This window comes from Periplaneta americana, chromosome 5 (genome assembly GCF_040183065.1).
Source record: "Periplaneta americana isolate PAMFEO1 chromosome 5, P.americana_PAMFEO1_priV1, whole genome shotgun sequence".
Taxonomy (NCBI): Eukaryota; Metazoa; Arthropoda; class Insecta; order Blattodea; family Blattidae; genus Periplaneta; species Periplaneta americana.
Genome location: NC_091121.1, coordinates 20,152,223 through 20,176,118, shown reverse-complemented (window position 1 = coordinate 20,176,118; position 23,896 = coordinate 20,152,223). Strand labels below are relative to the sequence as shown.

Genomic DNA, 23,896 nt, shown 5'->3' with positions numbered 1-23,896 from the left:
CTTTCTCCACTAAGCCATACCGGATTCTAGTTCCGATGCCGGATTGAATCCTTCTAAGTTTAAGTTTTACCTCTCTGTTTCCCTTTGGTGGCCTGCCCTCATGTACTGTGTCACAGAATATATGACAGTGGCACGATGTCCACCACTAATAAAGAGGTGCACTCATTACGAGTGACTAAGTGGCCGGGGTCCGACGGAACGAGGCACCGTCTTGAATCAAAAAGTGATTACTTACGCATATGCTATCATATTACCATGATGTACCGAAGTACATATTATGATATTTCCGTGCAGAAATTCTGCATTACCATATGGTGAAGAATGGGTAGAACGGAGAAAAATTCTCTCCGGCACCGGGACTCGAATCCGGGTTTTCAGCTCGTCACACGGAACTAGAATCCGGTGTGGAGGTCTTCATTTCTTTGACATATGATTACATGTAAACTTTTAAAATAATAATGTAGGTATTATTTAAATTAATGATAAAAATTAAACAATTACATTATATATTGCAATTTAATTACAATTAAACATGTTTCTTTTTATACTGAGTGTTTTAAACATTAATTAAACAATAAATTTTAAAATAATTATAGCCTATTAATTTTAGGGCAATGGCAGGGTCCTTAACTTTGCCGTTCTTCATCTAGTTTCTAAGAGCGTAGTTCATGTAGATGTTGCTAGTATCGAAAAACGTAGACTACTTAGTTTCTTCCAATACTATTCAGAGTGCACCACAGGCAACGGATCTACATTACACTCGCAATGAAAGATGATGATGATGGCGACGACGATGACGACGACGACGACGACGACGGAGAATAATTGTAGGATGTCACAGGGGAACAAGAGTCCATAGAGTAGATCCCTTTATTGTCTCTACCATGGGTTTGCCCAACACAAATTATAAATTTTGGTTGAGGCAACGGGGATTTGAACCCTGATCCTTTGGCTTACGAGCGTAGTGCGATAGAACTAAGCCATCGTGATGGAAACAATAAACAACATTTCTTCGGTAGAGGTTTCGAAGTGGGCGATACAATCCTTCTTAACAGAGGAAACTACACAACACAATGTGTGTTACCAACTTGATTCTTAAAAACCCGCTATGAAACAGTGCAGAAGTTGCTAAATTGTTATATTGTCAATGCAAACTGGGATGATTTTGTCACTGTGAATGCTAAAAAAAACCACTAAACTAATGCAGAAAAATGCAGGTTTGCGGGAAAATAGCTGAATTGGCAACACTGTTTTCTAATAATTCAAACATGTTACAGAATGCATTGTGTTGTGTCCCTCCCCTCGGATATTCCAGACTTCTTTAACTAAAAAATTATTATTTATACAATATTACATTTCAATTTAATATGACTTTTCAATACGGTAACTAAAATAAATTGTTATGTAGATTTTCAGCACTTGTTTCCTTGAAACTTGATGGTCTGCCGGCCGATCTTGATTGGTTGAAATTTAAACCGTCTGAATTTTTAGGGCCCTTTCAGATAACGCCACTAGTGGCTTGTTGGTGGCGCTGCGAACACGTGTCTGAAGCGCGTCATCCTGCTTTCACTAGATATTTTTGTAGAGAGTTTTTCAGTCTTCCAATGAACATGGAAATAAATGGAAATATACTTTTGGTGACGCTTCTCATACGGAGAAAGAATAATGGAAGAAGCTTCTGGGTTCATCCATTGGTTTTTGAGAGACTGAATCGAGGATTATTTCATATTTTATTTGGTGATTTACATCAGGACTATAAGAAATCCCCGCGCATGTGTAAGAAATCATTTCAAGAGCTTCTAGCTGAAAAAAGATACTGTGGCACAATAGGCTCTATATTGTCATGGCGGTGTAGAGAATTGGTGGCCCAATAGCCGTCCGTTAGCAGCGCCACAAAGGCGCCTTTCACGCGCTACTAAAAATAGTGGCTACAATCAAATACTCATTGTTAGAGGGTATTTGCTACAATTTAATTCATGGTATCGCGACGGGAAGCGCCACTTCTAGTGGCCGCCACCAGTTGACTCTGACCGTCTGCAAGCGCCACTCTTCTGTGGCTGTGGCTGCGTACGAAGGTCCTTATTTATATGCATTATTCACAAGCTGCAGCGCTTCAGCACGCTTCTGAAAGAGGCCCTTAGTCTTGATTGTTATAGTTTAGAAGTCAAGTGTGCTGTGCGTTTATTGGTATAGTTTTCAGTGTTAATTTTACTCAGAAAAAATTATAATAATTTCGTTCACTAAAATAGTTAGAGCATATATAGTAAAATAAATATAAATATTTCAGTATACGATGGAAAAACAAGAGTAAATGTTTTCCTCACTTAAAAAGAAAATACGTAAATATTTTGTCTTTTTATAAAAAAAAAAATACGATCATAATTAATAGCAACGTTGAGAAACTAGTGTCTTCCACGTGAACTTGCCGACATCAAACAGTCTTCTGTATCCGTAAGAATCTCGGAATTTTCCTAGTTGAAACCTTATGAAGACATCGTTGACTGACATTTGTTATGTCTTTTCTTGTGCAGTATTGTTGTGTTGACAACTTGAAGATCTCCCTGCAGTTGCTTGTACGGTCAGTTGGGATTGTTGACAACGCTGTCGTAAGGGGGCGGTGCGTCGTTGTGTTTTGCTATATATAGAAAAAGAAATAAAAATACTGTATTATGACAATATTTAACTTATTAACAATGTTACCAGCCCACGGATAACTTTCCACAAGAAGGGTCAAATAAAATAAATATCTTGTGGGAAATCAGAAGAAAAAAAAAAACAAAATCTTTCAAATTGTATAAAATTGTAATCTTTTCTTCTTTAAATTTATTGTTTAAACTGCGATCTGAGTAAGTATCCATTTCAAAGTCTTCGCGAAACAAAGGTTTCATTCATAAAATGTAGGGCCTGAAGTCTTTTTCTTTCACAAGTGAGGAACAGAGACTAAGGGTGTTTCAGAATAAGGTTCTTAGGAAAATATTTGAGGCTAAGAGGGATGAAGTTACAGGAGAATGGAGAAAATTACACAACGCACAACTGCACGCATTGCATTCTTCACCTGACATAATTAGGAACATTAAATGCATAAGTGTCCCGCGCCGTGGCGTAGTGGTCTAAGGCATCCTGCTTAGGACTCGCGTCACGGAATGCACGCTGGTTTGAGTCCTCATGGGGGAAGAAATTTTCTCATGAAATTTCGACCAGTGTATGGGACGGGTGCCCACCCAGCATCGTGATGCACTTGGGGAGCTACGAGAGGTAGCGAAATCCGGTTGTGAAAGCCAGCTATAACGGCTAGGGGGGATCATTGTGCTAACCACATGATATCTCCATTCTGGTTGGATGATCGTCCACCTCTCCTTCGGCATGTGAGCGTGAGGCCAGCAGCCGGCTGGTCGGTCTAGGCCCTCCACGGGCTGTAGCGCCACGGATTATTATTAAATGCAGAAGTTTGAGATGGGAAGGGTATGTAGCACGTATGAGCGAATCCAGAAATATGCATATAGTGTGTTAGTTGGGAGGCCGGAGGGAAAAATACCTTTGAGGAGGCCGAGACATAGATGGGAGGACAATATTAAAATGGATGTAAGAGAGGTGGGATATGATGATAGAGACTGGATTAATCTTGCGCAGAATAGGGACCGTTGGCGGGCTTATGTGAGAGCGGCAATGAACCTGCGGGTTCCTTAAGTAAATAAATAAGTAAGTAATAATACTAAAGATGTGTGCATTTTATTCAGTATATAGATAGACTCCAATTCTTTTCGATTCAATGAACTCTAACTGGTCTGTTGGTCTAGTCAAGTCTAGTGGAATTCGACTCGCTACCTAGCAGTGTCCTATGACATCTGATCATTAGCTCGATATAAGTGATAAAGTGTTGTTGATTCCCGGTCCTTTTAATTCCATTAACGCCGCCATATTATTCAGAACCCCAACGATACTCAATGCAGAATCACACATAACAACTACAAGCCGCAAAAGTATTAGGCTATAGTGAGAGCTTAAACTACTGTTCTCCAACCAGGAGATCAACCGTGAAAGGAATGTGCTTACTATTGCGTCATCTATTGGAACGAAGTAGATAAATAATATTACCGTTATAACGCCAGTTTAAAAACCATGAGCTCTCCTGCATATGTTATTTCCTGTATGAAGAGATTAAAAGACCAGGAGATGAACTGTGATCTAATTTTGTAACGGCATTTTTGCAAGTTGAGAGGGCGCGAAGACATTCTTTTCCCCCTCCCTATTCCCCAGATACCGTTAGCGACCGAGCAGTAGCTGTTACTTCTTATACCTGCACCCCCTACGCTGTACACAGAACAAAATAAAATATTTAATAAAGTACACTAGGGGATATAAAATGCAGCCATACAGATGTTTGACAATGACTTGTTTCAGTATATTTTAGTGTCATTGTTATAATATTTTCAACTGGCTACTAATAAAATTAACGAATGTTGGTTTGAATGTTGGGGAGCGACACAGTGCAGATTGTCCCAGTGTGTATGGCGCAGTGTAGCAACTAGCGGTGGAGAAAACATTTATCTTTTGCCCTGAGTGGTTTGAGATTTGTTTCGTCCTTACAGTTTACTTCGTAGTGTTTTATGAGTATCGGTATAGGAAATAGTGTACATAGTGCAGTGTTAATTTCTTATATAAGTGCATAGCTTTTTTATTTAGGCTTAGGACCGTATTTTATCGTAGTTTGTAAATTATTTAACGAACATTATGGCTTCCAGCAGTGTTATAAAACATAAAAAAGGTAAACCAATGCGAAGTGGTCAGAAGAGATGTGTGTTGAATTTATTTCAAACGTTATGTGCTGTAAATCCAACTTACAGTTTAGAAAAGGTGGCTGAGATGACGGGGAAACTGACGGGAGTGGGAAAAGCAAGTGTTTATCGCATCAGAAGAGAGGCGAAGATGAGTGACAATAAATTAGAGTCCGGTGAAATTTCGCAAAACTGTTCCACTATTAGAAAAATGCGACGAATTCACAAAATCAGCAATAAGATCACCAATTCTTTTTTCGTCAAGGACTGCCAACTTTAGACAAAATATTAGCTGCGGTGAACGGTGATGAAGATAATAGTGATAACAACCTACCAAAATTCTCGAGGTATGTTAATTTAAGTTAATTCTTGATTTCCGCACAAAACAGATTATGAAAGTCTATAAAAATACTTCTAGTTCTAATTTTATTATAATGCATGTCATAATACAGGCTTTGTATTATAATGTTATTATTCATAATTCCACTTAAATTCACTGCATAGTACTATAATTTGTGTAACTGAACGTAGAAACGCATTACTACTGGTTCAGTGGACTAATGCTTATTAAGATCGAAATACTTAAATTTAATATGTCAGTTGTACGCCTGTTTTAGTATTTATTTCTTCTTACGTTACAAGTAACTGTCGTATATTGAACTCATTAAATATTTTAATATGCAAATTATTGATATAGACAGTAATAAAAATAGAATTGATTTCTTGGTATAGACTTTCGAAATATAGATTTTGACACTTTGTGTTGTAAGTCAATTAGTCGAACGTTTTTACGACGGACTGTAGCACCTTCCCCTTCACTGACGGTAGAGAGTGTGAGTAGAGGGGAAAGCCTCTCAACCAAACTGAAATGGGGAATAGGGTGGTATCAATATGTCTGTATCAATGTTATGGTTTGTGCTGTGAGAGCTAGCCAATAGAGATAAGAGTACCCACGTGTGTGACCTTATCACATCAACATTCATTCACAGCATTACCCCCCCCCTTCGTCTCATCCGGCAGAGACTTTCTCGTGGTTGGAGCACAGTAATGCTGTAATACAATAAAGCAGCACCGATAGTGCCGAAGGAGTCGTCAGTATTTTTAACTATTCAATTTACAAAAAGTATTGAAATATCATATTTCCTACAATAAGTTAATACCAAATTAAAAGGGTCTTGAACCGACAATAGCCATAAGGAACGGAAAGGTTCCTGAAATTCACTAACCGGAATGCCGTTCTGGTATTTTCCGATCTATTTCGATCCCTGAACTTAGTTACGATCAACTTTTTGGCTCTTTCCTTTGCAAAATTACCTTAGTCTTGTCAGTTCAGTGGGACAGTATCATCGAAGTGAGATAGATGGCCTTTAGAATAGTAGCTCACATAAGATCAAAGAACTCTTGCAAGGCCGCATTTACACAATGTGTAAACTCTTAACATAATATGGAAGAAAACGTTTCGTGTTCATATGAATACAAACCTGGAAGTGCATAGATACTGCAGGGCGGTTCTGCGGTTTTGATGACGTAGGGACGCTCAGTATGCTGCACGAGGTCTTTCAGTGTTGACTCGTTCTCTCTAATCTTCGGCCTTCTTTGCCTCCCACCTGAGAACAAGACAACACATAATTAAGTCACATTTCTTACTATTCAATTAAAGTGTAATGATAAGACAGTAAAGGAATCGTTCCAATTATTCGTTTTCAGGTCAATGCGAATACCTTAAACTAGGTCAAGACCAGCCCTGAGCATAAGGAAGGAAGTGAAAGGGTCGGAGAAACCCCCGTCCATGTTACTTTTGCTTACCCAACCTTGTAAACAAACTCGCAGTAAGTCTCTGTGCATTAGTGGTGGATTTTAGGCGTCCAGCGAAAGCCGAAGTTCGTAAAAGCTATGATGCCCGTCTGACACAATCCGTCACTGACTTCCTGCCTGCTCGTATTGCACCAACATATGACCGGAGGTGGAGTGGGAAGTTAAGGGGTGATCTGCAGTTACGCAATCGAGTTAATAACGCCCAGACCTTGTCTGCTTTTTCTGTCTGTATGTCTGTTCTTCTGTCCGTAGATCCGTCTATCTTCCCGCCCATACTTCCGTCATTCCTTCTTGTCTGTCCTGTCTAGTCTAATCTATCTAGTCTGTGTCTCTGTTCGGTCACCCGTCCATTTCTGTTCGTAACTGTCAGTGTATGACTATTGCTCAGAATTAAACAATAAAATTGTTACCCGTCCCGTTTTTAAATAGGTACACCTTTTATTGAGGTTCTGGCTGATATGTACATCTATTATCAGACAGTACTGTACTTCAACCACGAGAAAGTCTCCAGGAAATGAGACGGAGCGGGGTGATGCTGTGAATGAATGTCGATGTCATAAAATGTCATAAGGTCACACACGTGGGTACTCGTATCTCTATTGGCTATCTCTCAAAGCACAAACAATAACACTGATATACACATTTTTATACTACCCTAGTTGCAAAATTAGATCACGATTAATCTCCTGGTATTTTAATCCCTCCATACAGGAAATAACATATGCAGGAGAGCGCATGTTTTTTAAACTGACATAACGGTAATATTATCTATCTATTTCGCTCCGATAGATGACGCAATAGTAAGCACATTCCTTTCACGGTTTATCTCCTGGTTGGAGAACAGTACATGTCACTTGACGGTATGTGTCAGAGGAAGAACTACTGAAGTCTGACTAGTGTAATATGTAGCTAATTGGCGATATATGCTTTGAATGGGAAAGGAATTGGCCACCCTACCCCATTATCTCCTGGCTTAGTTGCCTCACAAGCGGTGTCTTACTGATATCACTTGTGAGGTTCAGACCTGTCTTCGGACTGTTGACTAAACAACAGCATTATTGTATCGAAAAATTCGGAATTGTAATTTTTAATCCTGGGTAACGAGTGTCATCCTCTATGAAAGAAATGACGAATGCACTCAAGTATTTCTAATTCAGTTTAATTTCTTAGAGAGAATTTTGACAGATTCTGTAATTTAAACAACAGCATTTTACATGATTACTGACGGATAAAAAAGAGTGACAGGAGATTTATGAAATCCTTTGGTTTACGTGAAACTTACTTATTGCTGGTAGTCTATATAATTTTTAGACTAGATAAAAGAGGACTTAGGGATTAAATAAATACTACCACAGGCAAGATATTACAATCTATCCATAATTACTATTAAATACTGAAGTTAGACGGACTGTGTGAAATGACGTAATGATGCAGTTAAAGGGGGAACGGAATGGAATTTCTGGAGAAGAGCACTACGACCCGGCACTCCGACTTTTCACCATCTATTGCGCTAAACCTCAAATTAGACGCATTCCCAAACCCACACCGGCTGACCACACTAAGGTTCGCTGCGTACCCAGGCAATCCCACTCGTCTCTAGGCCAGCCCCCTCCGTGCGTCGCCAGCCGGCGTTCGGGGAATGCTATGGAATGATGACGAAATGGAGAAATGTTGACGGAATGATATAGATGCCTAATATGGGGAAATGGGAGAGCCCTGAGAAAACACCAACTGTGACCTTGTCCGCTACAAGTGCCATTATGGATTCTTGAATAAAAAATTCCAGACCTGACCGGGACTCGAACCCGGACCGCCTGCGTGACAGCCTGGAGGTCTGACCGCTCAGTCACCGTAGGGGTATGGAAAATTGAAGAGAAATAATTAAAAAGTACGCGATCGCTTCTCCTTGCAAGGGAATTTGGAGCTGTGAGGGAGAATCAGTGTGAGCTCAAAGCTTGTTGGCCACTTGTCTCACTTTGTTCCCGTTTAAGGGACTTAGGAGATTTTGAAAGGGGAAAAGCCGGAAATAAACGTAACCTAATAGCTACCACATGAGGGAGAGGACCATATGGAGAACGTCGAGGCACATTAAATAGAGAATGGAGTGAGACGAAACGCGTGGAAAATGACGAGGCAGGAAGTTCATTTTACGCTTCTGTTTCCATGGCACTAATATCCATGGTACTAATAGACGGTAATTATACACAGTAGTTAAAGGGTGTAAATGATATGTTGTTATTGAAGTGTTGTATCAGTGAAGAATTATGTCGTGTCAGTGAAGTGTGCTGTGTAAGTGAAACGTGTTCCTGTCAGTGAAGCTTTATAGTTTATAGTGGCAGTGCAAAGAATTTGAACAGTGAAATGTTTTTGAAGTGTTAGTGAAATCAGGATAGAATCAGTGAAATGTGTCGTAGTTCCAGTGCAGTGAGTGAGTTGACAGCGAAATGAGTGTAGTGTTGAAAACTACTTGTGCAGATATGAACATATACTTGTAGATTTTAGTTCGATCTTAGTTTTAAGATACAAATTAGAATATTTCAAATGTTATTTTAAGTGATCGTTTCATTTAATTTAGTATATTCCCTGTTGTTGTTGTTATTATTATTATTATTATTATTATTATTATAATTATTAGTATTAGTATTAATTACTATTATTATTATTAATTGTATTTTTAATTAATAAGTTTATTATTGTCATTATTGAGTGTAATTAGTTACCACAGCCACCGGGTATATACCCATTGCAGTGTGAATAAATACATACATACATGGCAACAAGAGCAACGTGCGTCGGGGTAAATCTTTCATGTCAAAATGTTACAATTTTTCTGTCATTTTAGATCGAATATAGACGTTTCACTTAAAAAAATATTTTACTCGGAGTAGTTTGTAATCGGCTGTAAAATTGAGGTGAATCAGTTAATAATAGTTGAGCCGTTCAGAGCACAAGTGGTGTAAGTCAAAATTGGGTAAATAGAGCGCAAAGTAGCAATTAATATGTCTTTCGTGCTATCCACTGACTACTAATAGTTAAAATAAATTGAATATTAATTGCTACTTTGCGCTGTATTTTACAGGATTTGTACTTTAAACCTCAGTATTCAATTTTGACTTACACCACTTCAGTTCTGAACGGCTCGGTTGATCATTGACATCTGTTGTAAGTGTCGCTGAAGTGAAAGTGTAGTTATACGAACTCTATAGAGAATTAAATTGATTCCTGTGGAGGAAACATTATCGCCTACTGAGGCTGTTCTGAATGAAGGTGACCGTTGCGACAGGATTTACATGTACTTACAAATGGCTTTTAAGGAACCCGGAGGTTCATTGCTGCCCTCACATAAGCCCGCCATCGGTCCCTATCCTGTACAAGTTTAATCCACTCTCTATCATCATATCTCACCTCCCTAAAATCCATTTTAATATACTCCCATCTACGTCTCGGCCTCCCAAAAGGTCTTTTTCCCTCCGGCCTCCCAAGTAACACTATTTCTGGATTCCCCCATACGTGCTACATGCCCTGCTCATCTCAAACGTCTCGATTTAATGTTTCTAATTATGTCAGGTGAAGAATACAATGCGTACAGTTCTGCGTTGTGTAACTTTCTCCATTCTCCTGTAACTTCATCCCTTTAGCCGCAAATATTTTCCTAAGAACCTTATTCTCAAACACCCTTAATCTCTGTTCCTCTCTCAAAGTGAGAGTCCAAGTTTCACAACCATAGAGAGCAATATAACTGTTTTATAAATTCTAACTTTCAGATTTTTTGACAGCGGACTAGATGATAAAAGCTTAAGATTTACATGTACGGCATCAAATTGAGGGGTTTGCCGGAAGAAAGGCGGATAGACCTCTACGCCCTTCTTCGGGAAAACGGTTTAAAATGTAGTGAATAATTCGCTAATTATAATAGCGAAATTTTGTTTTGATTGTACTGTACATACCTGCAGGACAGGGCTGCGTGCGTGCGTGCAGTCAGTCTACAAGTAGAGCTAGTGTTGCGCGTACTGTGTGTGTTTTCTCTTGGTAGAGACTAAGCAAATATATATATAGTTCAATTTAGCCAGTCCACTTGTTTCCTTTGACTGCTTTTTATGTTCATTATTGTCCTTGCTTTAAGAGTAAACAAACTTATGAAACTCGTAGATTCATACGGAAATATTTAATGTTTTATAAAGAGATTTGTTACAATATTCAGATTTTTGGGATTATTGTTATCAGGATTATACAAAGAGTAAATTTTATTTATTTATGTTCACACAAAATGGAGATTTTCTTTTTCTGTTATATTCAGAGATTTTGCTTTGCGTACTTAATGTCTACTCAGTATATCTGAAATAATGTAAATTACTTTAGAAGTAGATAATAAATGTCATAAAATGTATCTTTGTTTCAATTCCGTGTGAAATTTAAATCTGAAATCTACATTAAATCCCCTAAGCAAATCATTATATGGATAAAGGGCGTATAGACCGAAGTTTTATATGGTACAAATATAAGGAAATTTAATAATATGAACTGCCTAAATGCTACAAAACATTTATAATCGCAAAGATTTTTAATTTAATGCATAATTTTGTTCACTATCTGTATAACATTTTATTCAGGTGCGTTTTAAAATCTTAGATTGCCTGTATCTCAATTCACCATATTGACGTATACGCCCTTTTTTCCGGCAAACCCCTCAATTATTTCTTCTTCATTGCTAAGCTGTGGTCCACAATCAGAAAGGACACTGAGACATAAACCTACTCATTTTCCTTTGTTGTTGGAGCACTTACACTTGAGAACACATATCATAATAATGAAGAAGGCGAGGATGCTGAAGCCTGTGACGATGTTGCTTGTGAATGTTACCGGGTCCTGCCGCTCTCTCGGCGGCTCAGTGTTGAGGGTTGGAATCGTCGAATTCATCCCGCTGTCTCAGAAATAAATCAGCATTGCACCTGTAATAGAATGCCAGAAAAACTTCTTTATTAATTCAGGGACATCATTTTATTTTTACTAACATTTTTAATATTAACTTGGCTATACCTCTGGATCAACGCCGTTTGCTACCCCCTTCCACGACTGGAGTTCGATGATACTGGCGTAATATACAAACAAAATCACTTTACTAGGTATAGGAGGGAAGAAAAATAGTTCATCCATTTACGTAAAGTAGGAAATATTGCACTTTTGAGTTTGATCATTTTCATTAGGTTTTTGTTTAATCAAATACAGTACAGTATTAACAATGAGTGTTTTTACTCACGAACTGAGCTGTCCATATGGACGTATTCATTATGCAGTGTATATTATACTGTCTACAGCACATTAGCGAACAATATAGAGAATGAAATTAAATTGAAAAATAGTCATAATATGGATATTTAAACACATTTTTGAAAATAGTGGCCGTTCATTTCGACACAGGCTTCAGTTCTAATGTGCATATTATCGCACTATAGATTATTGTACATAATCCCAATTACCAGTTTCGTCCTTCGTACTATTAACTCATGTTGAAATAATTCTGTATCTACTCTATAAAAGAGTACCTTACGTACTGTAAGTTCAATCTTCACTTCTGCCCGATCCGAAAAGATAACCACTTGGATGGACAGTAGATTGCATGTTAAGACATGCTATCTACTGTCCGTCCAAGTGGTTATGCCGTAGGGTCGTAGAAAGGGAGGGAATCACGTGACAGTTAATTACTTAACGAGGCCCTATTATTTAAGTTATTTTAAACAGTTGTATAATATTACATAGACGTCCAATTCCTAACAGAAATTAATGCTTTCAGAAAAGAGCTAAGACAGCCCAGCCGCTAGCTGGCGAATAAAAGCTGGTGGGGGAAACCGGGATACGACGTAGGCAAATGGGCGACAGTACCTGTGCGAAAATGATTCGATATTGAAAGCCCTTTCGTCACTGGAAAACGCGAACATATTTTTGGAACGTACTGTTTACTATGACCGTAAGGCCACTATGACTGTATATGCGGTCTTGGATCTGTGTGGAGGACGGTTGAACTTCATTAGTAGAAGGGGTGGGAGTGAAGTACATTCAAAAACTCAGGTACAATAAAAATTGAAGTAAAAATAAAATGATGTCCCTGTACTATAGTAAAATCTGTATAAGGAGTCGAGCTTTATTTCCGGTCAAATTTAGTGAACATAAGCCTATAGAGGTCGCCATGTTTCAGAGTTTATCCAATGACTTGCGAAGATTAATTATGGAAGTCTACGTAATTATTGCAATTTATTACACAAAAATAATAAATACTCAATATTCCAAAGTTTACCTCTGAATGAGGTTCTGACTGATATGTAGGCTGCATCTATTGTCAGGCAGTACAGTAGTGGCAGAAAAACCGGACCGACCTTTGTAGCTGATTTCAGAGCCTTGTTCACTTCAGAGCACGATAGACTGGTAACTAAGACTTTCGTGGTTCGAATCCTGCCTGGGAAGGAAACTTTTTTTTGTTCCTTAGGCTATTCATATTTATTCCCGATACTTTTCGATTGCAGCAAAAATTTATTACTTCATTAACTTATTATTCCCAGAACATGAATTTTACCAGCAATCGAAGAGTATTGGGAATAAATTTGAATAAGGAACAACAAAAATTTTCCTTCCCAGGCAGGATTCGAACCACGAAATTCTTAGTTACCAGTCTATCGTGCTCTGGAGTGAACAAGGCTCTGAAATCAGCTACAAGAGTCGGTCAGGTTTTTTTTTGCCACTACTGTACATCTCACTTAACGATATGTGTCAGAGGAAAAACGATTGAAGGGTTCAGAGCCATAGTGGGCCAAGAGCCATTTATTAAAAACGGAGAAAGCAAGGGTTAAATTTCAATGAATACCATAGTTTAATGAAGATTGACATAACATGTAGTTTTAATGTGAATGCTTTACATTACTTGGTATATGTTTCATTGAATTATGGTATTCATTTAATTTTAACCCTGTTTTCTCCGTTTTTAATATATGGCGCTTGGCCCACTATGACTCCGAACCCTTCAATTGTTTGCAGCATCTGAAGTCTGATTAGTGGAATATGTAGGTAGTCAGCAATGTATGCAATAGAGGGGGGCCTCATGAGTGATGCCTTGATGGTGTCACTTTTGGTATCCAAACTTTTCTTCGCTATAGTGAGGGATAGGCCTTACTTACTTACAAATGGCTCTTAAGGAACCCGAAGGTTCATTGCCGCCCTCACATAAGCCCGCCAGCGGTCCCTATCCTGTGCAAGATCAATCCAGTTTCTATCATCATACCCCACCTCCCTCAAATCCATTTTAATATTATCCTCCCATCTACGTCTCGGCCTTCCTAAAGGTCTTTTTCCCTCCAGTCTCCCAACTAACACTCTATATGCATTTCTGGATTCGCCCATACGTGCTACATGCCCTGCCCATCTCAAACGTCTGGATTTAATGTTTCTAATTATGTCAGGTGAAGAATACAATGCGTGCAGTTCTGTGTTGTGTAACTTTCTCCATTCTCCTGTAACTTCATCCCGCTTAGCCCCAAATATTTTCCTAAGCACCTTATTCTCAGACACCCTCAACCTATGTTCCTCTCTCAGAGTGAGAGTCCAAGTTTCACAACCATACAGAACAACCGGTAATATAACTGTTTTATAAATTCTAACTTTCAGATTTTTGGACAGCAGACTGGATGATAAGAGCTTCTCAACCGAATAATAACACGCATCTCCCATATTTATTCTGCGTTTAATTTCCTCCCGAGTGTCATTTATATTTGTTACTGTTGCTCCAAGATATTTGAATTTTTCCACCTCTTCGAAGGATAAATCTCCAATTTTTATATTTCCATTTCGTACAATATTCTGGTCACGAGACATAATCATATACTTTGTCTTTTCGGGATTTACTTCCAAACCGATCGCTCTACTTGCTTCAAGTAAAATTTCCGTGTTTTCCCTAATCGTTTGTGTATTTTATCCTAACATATTCACGTCATCCGCATAGACAAGAAGCTGATGTAACCCGTTCAATTCCAAACCCTGCCTGTTATCCTGAACTTTCCTAATGGCATATTCTAGAGCGAAGTTAAAAAGTAAAGGTGATAGTGCATCTCCCTGCTTTAGCCCGCAGTGAATTGGAAAAGCATCAGATAGAAACTGACCTATACGGACTCTGCTGTATGTTTCACTGAGACACATTTTAATTAATCGAACTAGTTTCTTGGGAATACCAAATTCAATAAGAATATCATATAATACTTCCCTCTTAACCGAGTCATATGCCTTTTTGAAATTATGAATAACTGATGTACTGTACCCTTATACTCCCATTTTTTCTCCATTATCTGTCGAATACAAAAAATCTGATCAATAGTCGATCTATTACGCCGAAAACCGCCATTATTTATATAAGAAATTTGCCGGGACCATAGAAAAATATCGTTTAATGAGAGTTTGTTATATCGATGTTCTTTTTTATTAAGTAGGTTATTTTACGACGCTTTATGAACATCTTAGGTTATTTAGCGTCTGAATGAGATGAAGGTGATAATGCCGGTGAAATGAGTCCGGGGTCCAGCACCGAAAGTTACCCAGCATTTGCTCATATTGGGTTGAGGGAAAACACAGGAAAAACCGCAATCAGGTAACTTGTCCCTACTGGTAATCGAACCCGGCCATCTGGTTTCGCGGCCAGACGCGCTAACCGTTACTCCACAGGTGTGGACTTCGATGTTCGTTGTACAGAGGTTTGACTATAATAATAATAATAATAATAATAATAATAATAATAATAATAATAATAATCGTGCAGTAATAAAATGAAAAAAGAAAAACTCTGCCCGGTACTCTGACATATCTGGCGAGTTTTGTTCCACCTGTCACTTTAGCAGGCGCCCAATGGGAGACTAGCAATTCTGTTTATCGTAAATAACATTTTGAAGAATAAGACAAAATTACGCACCGCCTCAAAATAGAATAAACATTGTACTTACTTGGAGCTGATCTATTTAGTGTGTTTTCTTCTGTGAACCATGTAATGTGGAGATTTTAATGTCACTTCGCTAATATGGAAGTATTTGATCACTAATGAAGATCTGCATTGGTACTATCGAGATTTACTGTTGATCTGAGGGGCAGATAGATAACCGTAACTCGGTATTATAATCTGAACCTTGAATCTTAGTTGTAGGCGTTGTTTCTTTATCCAAGTCATATCATATCATTTAAGTGTCTGTCACGAATGGTGTTTTAAATATTCTTAAACTGACGCCATTTCCTTTTATCTGATTGATAGCAAGTTGATTATCACGATATCCAAAGGCAGGTTCTTTGGTTATTTGTTTACTCTTCAAGTCATCATTCTCTCTGAATGATCAGCACGCAGAAAATATTCATCGCTTTATCGTAAAATACAGTATAGGCCTATTTCCGTGGTGTAACACGTAAGGTGAATCTAAGTTACGTTACACAAGATATTTTTTTTTTTAAGTTTATTCATACACGCTTTAGCATCTGTTGTTACAAAGCCTATGTCGGATCTGTGGATATACCAGTAGGCCGTTTCTACTCTTGTTGAGTTCCTGTTTCTTTTGTGTGTTGTAGATGGCTTGTGTTCATGTAACTGATTTTAGATTTTGATTAATGCTTATATTGGTGATTGAGGCGATGATGAATCATGGTATGTAAATTTCCAATTCGGCATTTGCTTTTGTGGCTGAGGAAAACCATGAAAAACCCCAGTCAGATTGGCTGGCCGCGGAGTTTGAACCCGAGACCTCCCGAATGTTAGTTTCAAACGTTACCGTCTGAGTCAATTCGCTCAGTAGAAAAGGCGTTATAATATTTTATGGCGTAGAAAAAGGATTCATGTTATCTCCATGGTAACCTTTCAAACCAGTTTACATACGACGGCTGCAAAAGAAATATACCTACAACTTCAACAAGTTACAGGGCTAGAATTGTTCAAAATATTGAAAATTACTTTACATGAATTTGTAAATATGTTCTTGAAGTTTCTTTCAACAGCTTACAAAATTATGTAGATCTACTAATGCGACCAAGCGTTCAGCCGTATTGACAATAGCAGAACTCATGTAACATCTGATCTGCCAACCTACGGGAGATGAAATGCGGGAGATGTGAAGTTAGTGTGGGACATCCTTTTTAATAACAATAATATTTTTTTTTTCATTACAATAATTATTTAGGTATAAAGGGACCGTAGGACTGAGCTTTTGATCAAAATAGCAGAAATAAATATTGTTTGTTGTTATTTTTAAGTAAATAGTATGAAAAGTACCGGATGGTAGCCAGTGAAATGGAATATATCTTTTGCTTTTGTAATCAATAACAAATCTATATTTTGCAACAACCAGAACTGTTAATACAATAGTGTTCAAATCTAATAAAACAAACCACCTCGACCCTGCGATCTTCAAGACGAGAGCGAAGAGCTCCAAGAAGAAGGCAGACCCAGCCAAGATCAAGCCATCCTGAGTAAATAGTTATCTTATCTATTTATTTAACATTTGTCCTATATTTAGCCTCCGCCCGTCATTTTGAGAGATCTGGCGGAAATTTTTAAAATGTTACGCGCAGTTCATTTAAACCTAAAAATTGCGTTTTCTTAAAACTACGTTTTTGATCAATAAAAAGGTCCCCAGCGGCTTATATTTACTCCGATGTGAATGAAACTTTGCAAGAATACTCAACATACTCCAATACACAAACCTGTGGATGAAATCAGCTCTTCGCTGAAAATTTTTCATGATATGAATTATTAACTTTCAAAAATGAAATAAAATTATCAAGCAAAAATTAGGATACCGTCAACGCAGGCTACTTTGACCCTTAAGGTGTTACTTGAACCCAGAAGAAAAAAAAAATGTTTTCGTCGATTGAAAATAACAGTTTGGTGTCGAAAGTTGTGGTTTTTTTCTCTGCAAACTCTCATCTGTACAAATATTTCACCTAAGTTACTCCAATGGTAACTAAACATTTTTTTCTTCTGGGTTCAAGTAACACCTTAAGGGTCCAAGTAGCCCGCGTTGACGGTATCTATAAAAATTTTTATCTCATTAACCAATGTTCGAATTTAAAAATCCATGCTTAGTTTTCTTAATCATGAAATGTAAGTCCTTCAGAGAAAATTTTAATACGCAATAACAATTCTGAAGCCGTAAGGGATGTTTGAATATACGCATAATTTAATATCATTAAAATAAGTGAAAATTAATATCTAAGGAACTAATGAATGAAATTTTATTACATTTGGTAGTACTATTTAAATGTACACATAGTACAACAAGTCCACTGAATTTGAAAGCAATTGATCAAAAACTTTAGAAGTTTCAAAATTCACTCCCAGTGTCCCTTAACAAAAACTTGTTTCGTAAGGACAGATATTTAAGTTTTTTGTGAACTTTTTTTACACTTAGTCTGTTTATTTACTAGTTACAATTTTTCTTGTTTTTTATTCACATAACACACAGTTGTTTAATATGGCTAGTACAGTCGTCAGAACACTACATAAAGCAGATTTGCCCATTTTCAAATTGCAGGATCAACAAAATACATTAGCAATACAAGAGACTGTAAGTTAATAATGCATATGGAACACAGATAACCCTCTTGATATAATGCAGAACAACACTTTACAGAATAAGTTCTTGGAAATGCAATGTTAATTTTCTATTCTCTCATACGGGCTGGAACTCTTGCGACTCCGCGTAACCGAGGTTGAGTACTCCGCAGTATTCAAGCACAGTCACGAGCCCAATGCGATATTTCGTTCCATCCTGCAGTTCAGGGTTCTGGACAACGCCCCATTTTCCAGCTCGTATGTCACTATCGCTGCCAATTTCGAAAGTCGTAGAAGTTTCCACTTCAGACTGCAAATGAAAATAAATTAAGGAACGTACTGAAAGCACTCTGCAGTCGTCGAAACAACATTGCTACTTATAAAACCTACCGGCTCGAACTCCGCAGCAATGTAGAAGGTGCCATTAGTAAGAACTTTTAACTCGTGAGACAGCCAGGTGTTCCAGACGGTGGCGTTGGCTTCTACTTCTGACTTCTGTGGCAGCACCAAGACCAAATATCCACTGAAAAGTAATCGTACATGGTTACTTACTTACAAATTGCTCTTAGAGAACCCGGAGGTTCTTTGCCGCCCTCACATAAGACTGCCACCGGTCCCTATCCCTACCAGTCCCTACCATCATATTCCACTTCCTTCAAACTCATTTTAATATTATCCCCCATCTACGTCTCGGCCTCTCCGAAGGTCTTTTTCCCTCAGGTCTCTCAACTAACACTCTATACGCATTTCTGGATTCGCCCATATGTGCTACATGACCACAGTATAAGGAGAATCAGTAGGGACAACTCTTGTCGGCACCTTTGATGTTGTTGGTACTAAATTCAAGCTCAGTAAGGTCTAGTTCTCAATGAATCCAACTATGTCGCTAGTATCAAACCACTATCAAAATATTAGTAAAATATTTACTTATTTATTTTATTGGTCAGTAATACGAATAATCTTGTATGTATATTATCTATCATTAATATTATGTCGCTAGGAAGTCAAAATACTTATATCCATTGTTGACGTTCATGTTCGCACTTCACCGCAACGGACGCCATGATGTATTATGTTGTACTTGGATCAATTTTACCAACATAAGCCTCAAACAGTGACTTGAACGTTAGCGTCAATTAGTGAATATTTTCATGATGATTGCATACGGAAGTAATTATTATTATGGTTATATTGCCATTCCTTTGCCTCATGTCTTTAAAATTGTTAAAAGATGAGTAATTAATGTTTTCAGTTAATATTAAATTATGCCAGCCCTGTCGTAGATGGAGATCCATCTGGTGGAGGTTCCAGATAATACACCCGGTTTCGTGACATGCGCACTCAGAATTTGTTCCCACGAAATGGCTTAGGTGTCTTTACTGTATGTTCCCTATACTGTGCCCTGACCATGTCTAACGTCTGGATTTAATGTTCCTAATTATGTTAGGTGAAGAATACAATGCGTGCAGTTCTGTGTTGTGCAACTTTCTCCATTCTCCTGTAACTTAATCCCTCTTAGCCCCGAATATTTTCATAAGCACCTTATTCTAGAACACCCGTAACTTCTGTTCCTCTCTCAAAGTGAGAGTCCAAGTTTCACAACCATATAGAAAAAATCGTACATGCTTAACAACAGACACACCAACAAGTCAAATAGGCTTAAAAATTACAGCGTCATATAGTATTAATCCGACTTATAACCTGTCAATAAAATATAATACTTATTTGGGAACCGTCTCCGCCTGTTTGTTGTTCTCCACCTTCAGGTCATATAATTCGTTACGCGTTAAAATTTATAGCTACCTGTACTTAACAATATAATTTAAAAAAATAGAAAAGTAATCGTACATGGTTACTTATTTACAAATGGCTCGTAGAGAACCCGGAGTTCATTGCAGCCCTCACATAAGCCCGCCATCGGTCCCTATCCTGTGCAAGATTAATCCAGTCTCTATCATCATACCCCACCTCCATCAAATCCATTTTAATATTATCTACCCATCTACGTCTTGGCCTCCCCAAAAGTCTTTTTCCCTCAGGTCTCTCAACTAACACTCTATACGCATTTCTGGATTCGTCCATACGTGCTATAGGCCCTGCCCATCTCAAACATCTGGATTTAATGTTCCTAATTATATTAGGTGAAGAATATAATGCGTGCTGTTCTGTGTTGTGTAACTTTCTCCATCTCCTGTAACTTCATCCCTCTTTTTTTTATTTTAGTAGGTTATTTTACGACGCTTTATCAGTAGCTTAGGTTATTTAGCGTCTGAATTAAATGAAGGTGATAATGCCTGTGAAATGAGTCCGGGGTCCAGCACCGAAATTTACCCAGCATTTGCTTATATTCGGTTGAGGGAAAACCCCGAAAAAAACCTCAACCAGGTAACTTACCCCGACCGGGAATCTAACACCCGGGCCACCTGATTTCGCGGCCAGACTCTCTAACCGTTACTCCACAGGTGTGGACTTCATCCCTCTTAGCCCCGAATATTTTCCTAAGCACCTTATTCTAGAACACCCGTATTCTGTTCCTCTCTCAAAAAATCGTACATGCTTAACAACAGAAACACCAAGTCAAATAGGCTTAAAAATTACAGCGTCATATAGTATTAATCCGCCTTATAACCTGTCATAAAATATAATATTTATTTGGGAACCGTCTTCGCCTGTTTGTTGTTCTCCATCTTCAGGTCATATAATTCGTTACGTGTTAAAATTTATAGTTACTTAACAGTATAGTTTTAAAAAATAGATGTAGTATTATTTTTCAATAGTGGTTGAACAATGAATAATTTTACTATAGAAAATATTTGAAACACTGTATGTATAACCAAATTCAACAGGCTATGTCTGTGGACAATTGCATTTGTGTGAAATGTTACTTTGTCAATTAAAACTAAGATATTCACAAATCATCATCATCATCTTCTTCTTCTTTTTCTTCTTCTTCTTCTTCTTCTTCTTCTTCTTCTTCTTCTTCTTCATCCTCATTGAACGGTTGCAGTTGAGAAAACAACTAGAAAACTAATGTTTGTCATTCGGGTTGAACTTATGGAATAACTGCAATTTACACGGCTTCATACAAAGTTTCTTACATACCATCTTTGACACTGCTATAACTGGCATATGCATTTTAGACAATGGGCTACGAATTGATTTTTTTTGGGCTTCGTGTGAATGTCTCTGACTTGGTCATTGTTCTCTTCACTCACATTAGGGCGGCCAATTCTTATCTGCGGGCACAAGCAACCATTGTTTAAGAATTTGCTATGCCAGGCAAAAATTACACATGCCTGCAAAATTAAGGGTCATACAATTTTTTCTAAAAATTTGTGCTACATTTACGGTTTCTTGGAGCATTGAATCCAAATCTGAGCTCAGATTTTCTTTATCACGTACCATTTTTCCGCAACATGCATTGACACTTTTAGGAATATTAATGTAGCTTTATTGAATTTATTATGCAAATGTGATGAAGTGAAACATTTCTTGTGGCAAATATTAAAGGTATATTTTACAAAAACTGTTAGATTGTCATAATTAACAACTCAAATTTAGTCAAATGCTTTATACCGCCTTTTTCTCTTCATGGTGAAGTTGCATTTGTTGCCTTTCCTCTTGTGTGAGGTTCAAGAGATATTCTTTGTAGCCAGTGTTTTTGGTCCCAATGACTGCTCCTTGCTCTGCTGACCAAGAAGCATGCACAAGTCTCTCAGATCTCCACAGATCATTCAGTTATGATCTTTATATTTATCTTTGTAAGAACCAGTTAAAGATTCTCGTAAGTTTCTTTAAGGTGTACCGAATGACCAACAGGTAAGGAAGCATACTTATTGTCATTGTGCAAAAGCACTCATCACTATCTTCAGACTTCTTTTGGAGAAATCGATAAAGTTTCTATTCAACCACTTCTTACTGGACATTAAACTTTTATATCAAACCAGGAATATCACTTCAGTATACTAAGGCATCCTCTTATGTAGAGTAGGACGTAAATTGCTCTTCTATAGTCCTGTACCAACGAAGAAATGTTCATGCTTCCAGCAAATTTATTTATTTTAATCTGGAGCGTAATAGCTCAACTTTTTCCTTGGGTAATCCTAAATCTCTTATTAAATCATGGAGTTGAAACTGGTAAACTCTTCAGGACTTCCATTCCCTACATCACACAGCCTTCTAAATTATGTTTCTGACCCTCACCAACACGTTAGTGCAAAATTTTACTTTGGAGCACTGGGTTATGGAAGCATCAGAATCACTACTATATTAATAATATAAAACATAAAATTGGCTATGGAGAGAACTAGGGTCTATAAACACGAAAACTATTGGAAGAATAGTAAAAGAGAGGGCAAACGAAATTTCGAGACAAGATATTTTTAGTAATATTAAAGACCTAGGATCACTGAAATACTTTAAGGAGGTTAAGCAGTTTTGGGAGCAAGAAGAATATGTTAGACTAAATTCAAGGGAAGAGAGAACAGGAATGGCATGGTAGAGATTAGGTATCTGGAGACTCAAGAATAAGAGAGGGAACGTAGAGAAGGATAAATGTCCTTTGTGTGGACTAGCTGAAGACGCAATGCATATTGCATTAAAGTGTCAGGCAACGAATGATTTGAGACACAGTTGGGTAGATAAAAATTTTCTACAAATAAACACTATAGTAGCTTATAAAAATGAATGGTCACCTAAACGCCAGCAATCTGCATAAATTAGAAACATTTCTTTTAGGAGTTAAAATTAAATGGGAAGAGAAAGTCAAAGCTCTAACGGAGATGAAATTATAAATGTTGAGTAGTCACACGATAAGAAACTACGAAGAGTAGTCAATGAAGTTAACAGAATAATTTTTAAGAGATCGAGCATAAAAAAATGAAAAAGCTAAGGTAGAAGTTTTAAGTACAAGAGCTATACTTATTATTAGTTGTGTATTATTATTTTTATTGTTATTATTATTATTATTATTATTATTATTATTGTAAACAGAGAATACTTATAGGTTCATTATGTATTAGTTTATGTTATATTTGTATTGAGAGTGATGGATTAAGAACTGGAATACATCTAATCCGCCATGACGTGAACAAAGATTGATGAAATAAATAAATAAATAAACAAATAAATAAATAAAACATAAAATATAGTTTTGTGTAAAAATTGTGCGTGATGTGTCGATTTTTTGTCATTTCTGGCTTCAGCACACAAAAATACACAAAGGAGAGTTAATTTATTTATTTATATTTCATCGCAGGCCTGTGTTATCTTCTTTATTTGTGCTTCTTTGCCATATTTATTACGGAATTTTCTTTGCACGTGTGTAACACCACTCTTGTTTTTATTTTATTGTAGCACACAGCAAGCACAGTATGAAGTAGAAATAGTCATTTTTAAAAGCGCGCTAACTGTAGATAATGATGAACTAATACAAATCGCGGTAAAACCCAAACAAAACTACAGTCTAGTAAAACACGCGGAACGTACAGGGCCAGAGTACAGCGTTGCAAGTAACGGTACTTCCCCTTCCCTCAGCCCGATGGCAGGCAGTCAGCCGGAGGGTGAACGGGGAGACAGATAAGCGGGAAGGAAAGGTGGTGAATATACTGTATCTGTGTGGCAAGTCCTGTGTGGCGCCAGAAAGGAAAGTGACGCATTCAGTTCCCGTTGGCTGAAGAATCCGGGAAATGGACGGGAGTCCAAAATATATGTTACGAAGTTGTCAAAAGTTGCTTCCTTGCTT

The 23,896-nt window shown here is 37.6% G+C and overlaps 2 protein-coding genes across 3 annotated transcripts in view; both read right to left on the bottom strand.

The window, feature by feature from the left end:
- Positions 1–488: 488 nt before the first annotated feature.
- LOC138699519 (uncharacterized) lies at positions 489–15,721 on the bottom strand. Its single transcript, XM_069825468.1, has 4 exons — positions 15,566–15,721; positions 11,375–11,539; positions 6,257–6,382; positions 489–2,635 (listed from the first exon to the last, which is right to left on the bottom strand). The coding sequence occupies exons 2-4, from the start codon at positions 11,505–11,507 to the stop codon at positions 2,580–2,582; spliced, it is 315 nt and encodes a 104-aa protein (XP_069681569.1). The 5' UTR covers positions 11,508–11,539; positions 15,566–15,721; the 3' UTR covers positions 489–2,579.
- Positions 15,722–17,761: 2,040 nt separating this feature from the next.
- The window catches only part of LOC138699511 (tenascin-R-like), a 121,969-nt gene continuing 115,834 nt past the window's right edge, over positions 17,762–23,896 (bottom strand). For both annotated transcript variants that reach the window (XM_069825451.1, XM_069825452.1), the window contains exons 24-25: positions 18,544–18,676; positions 17,762–18,463 (exon numbers count right to left, since the gene is read on the bottom strand). In XM_069825451.1, coding sequence (XP_069681552.1) covers positions 18,272–18,463; positions 18,544–18,676 — 325 coding nt within the window. In that variant the 3' untranslated portion in view covers positions 17,762–18,271. The remainder of the gene's footprint in view (positions 18,464–18,543; positions 18,677–23,896) is intronic.

Bases quoted from the DNA above. Each gene is read 5' to 3' on its own strand.
- LOC138699519 (XM_069825468.1), bottom strand. From the start codon at position 11,507: ATGAATTCGACGATTCCAACCCTCAACACTGAGCCGCCGAGAGAGCGG. The intron at 6,383-11,374 runs GTAAGTGCTCCA...TCTTGTTCTCAG, and splicing joins TATGATATGTGTTCTCAAGT to GTGGGAGGCAAAGAAGGCCG. The intron at 2,636-6,256 runs GTTTGTATTCAT...TTCTATATATAG, and splicing joins CAGTATCTATGCACTTCCAG to CAAAACACAACGACGCACCG.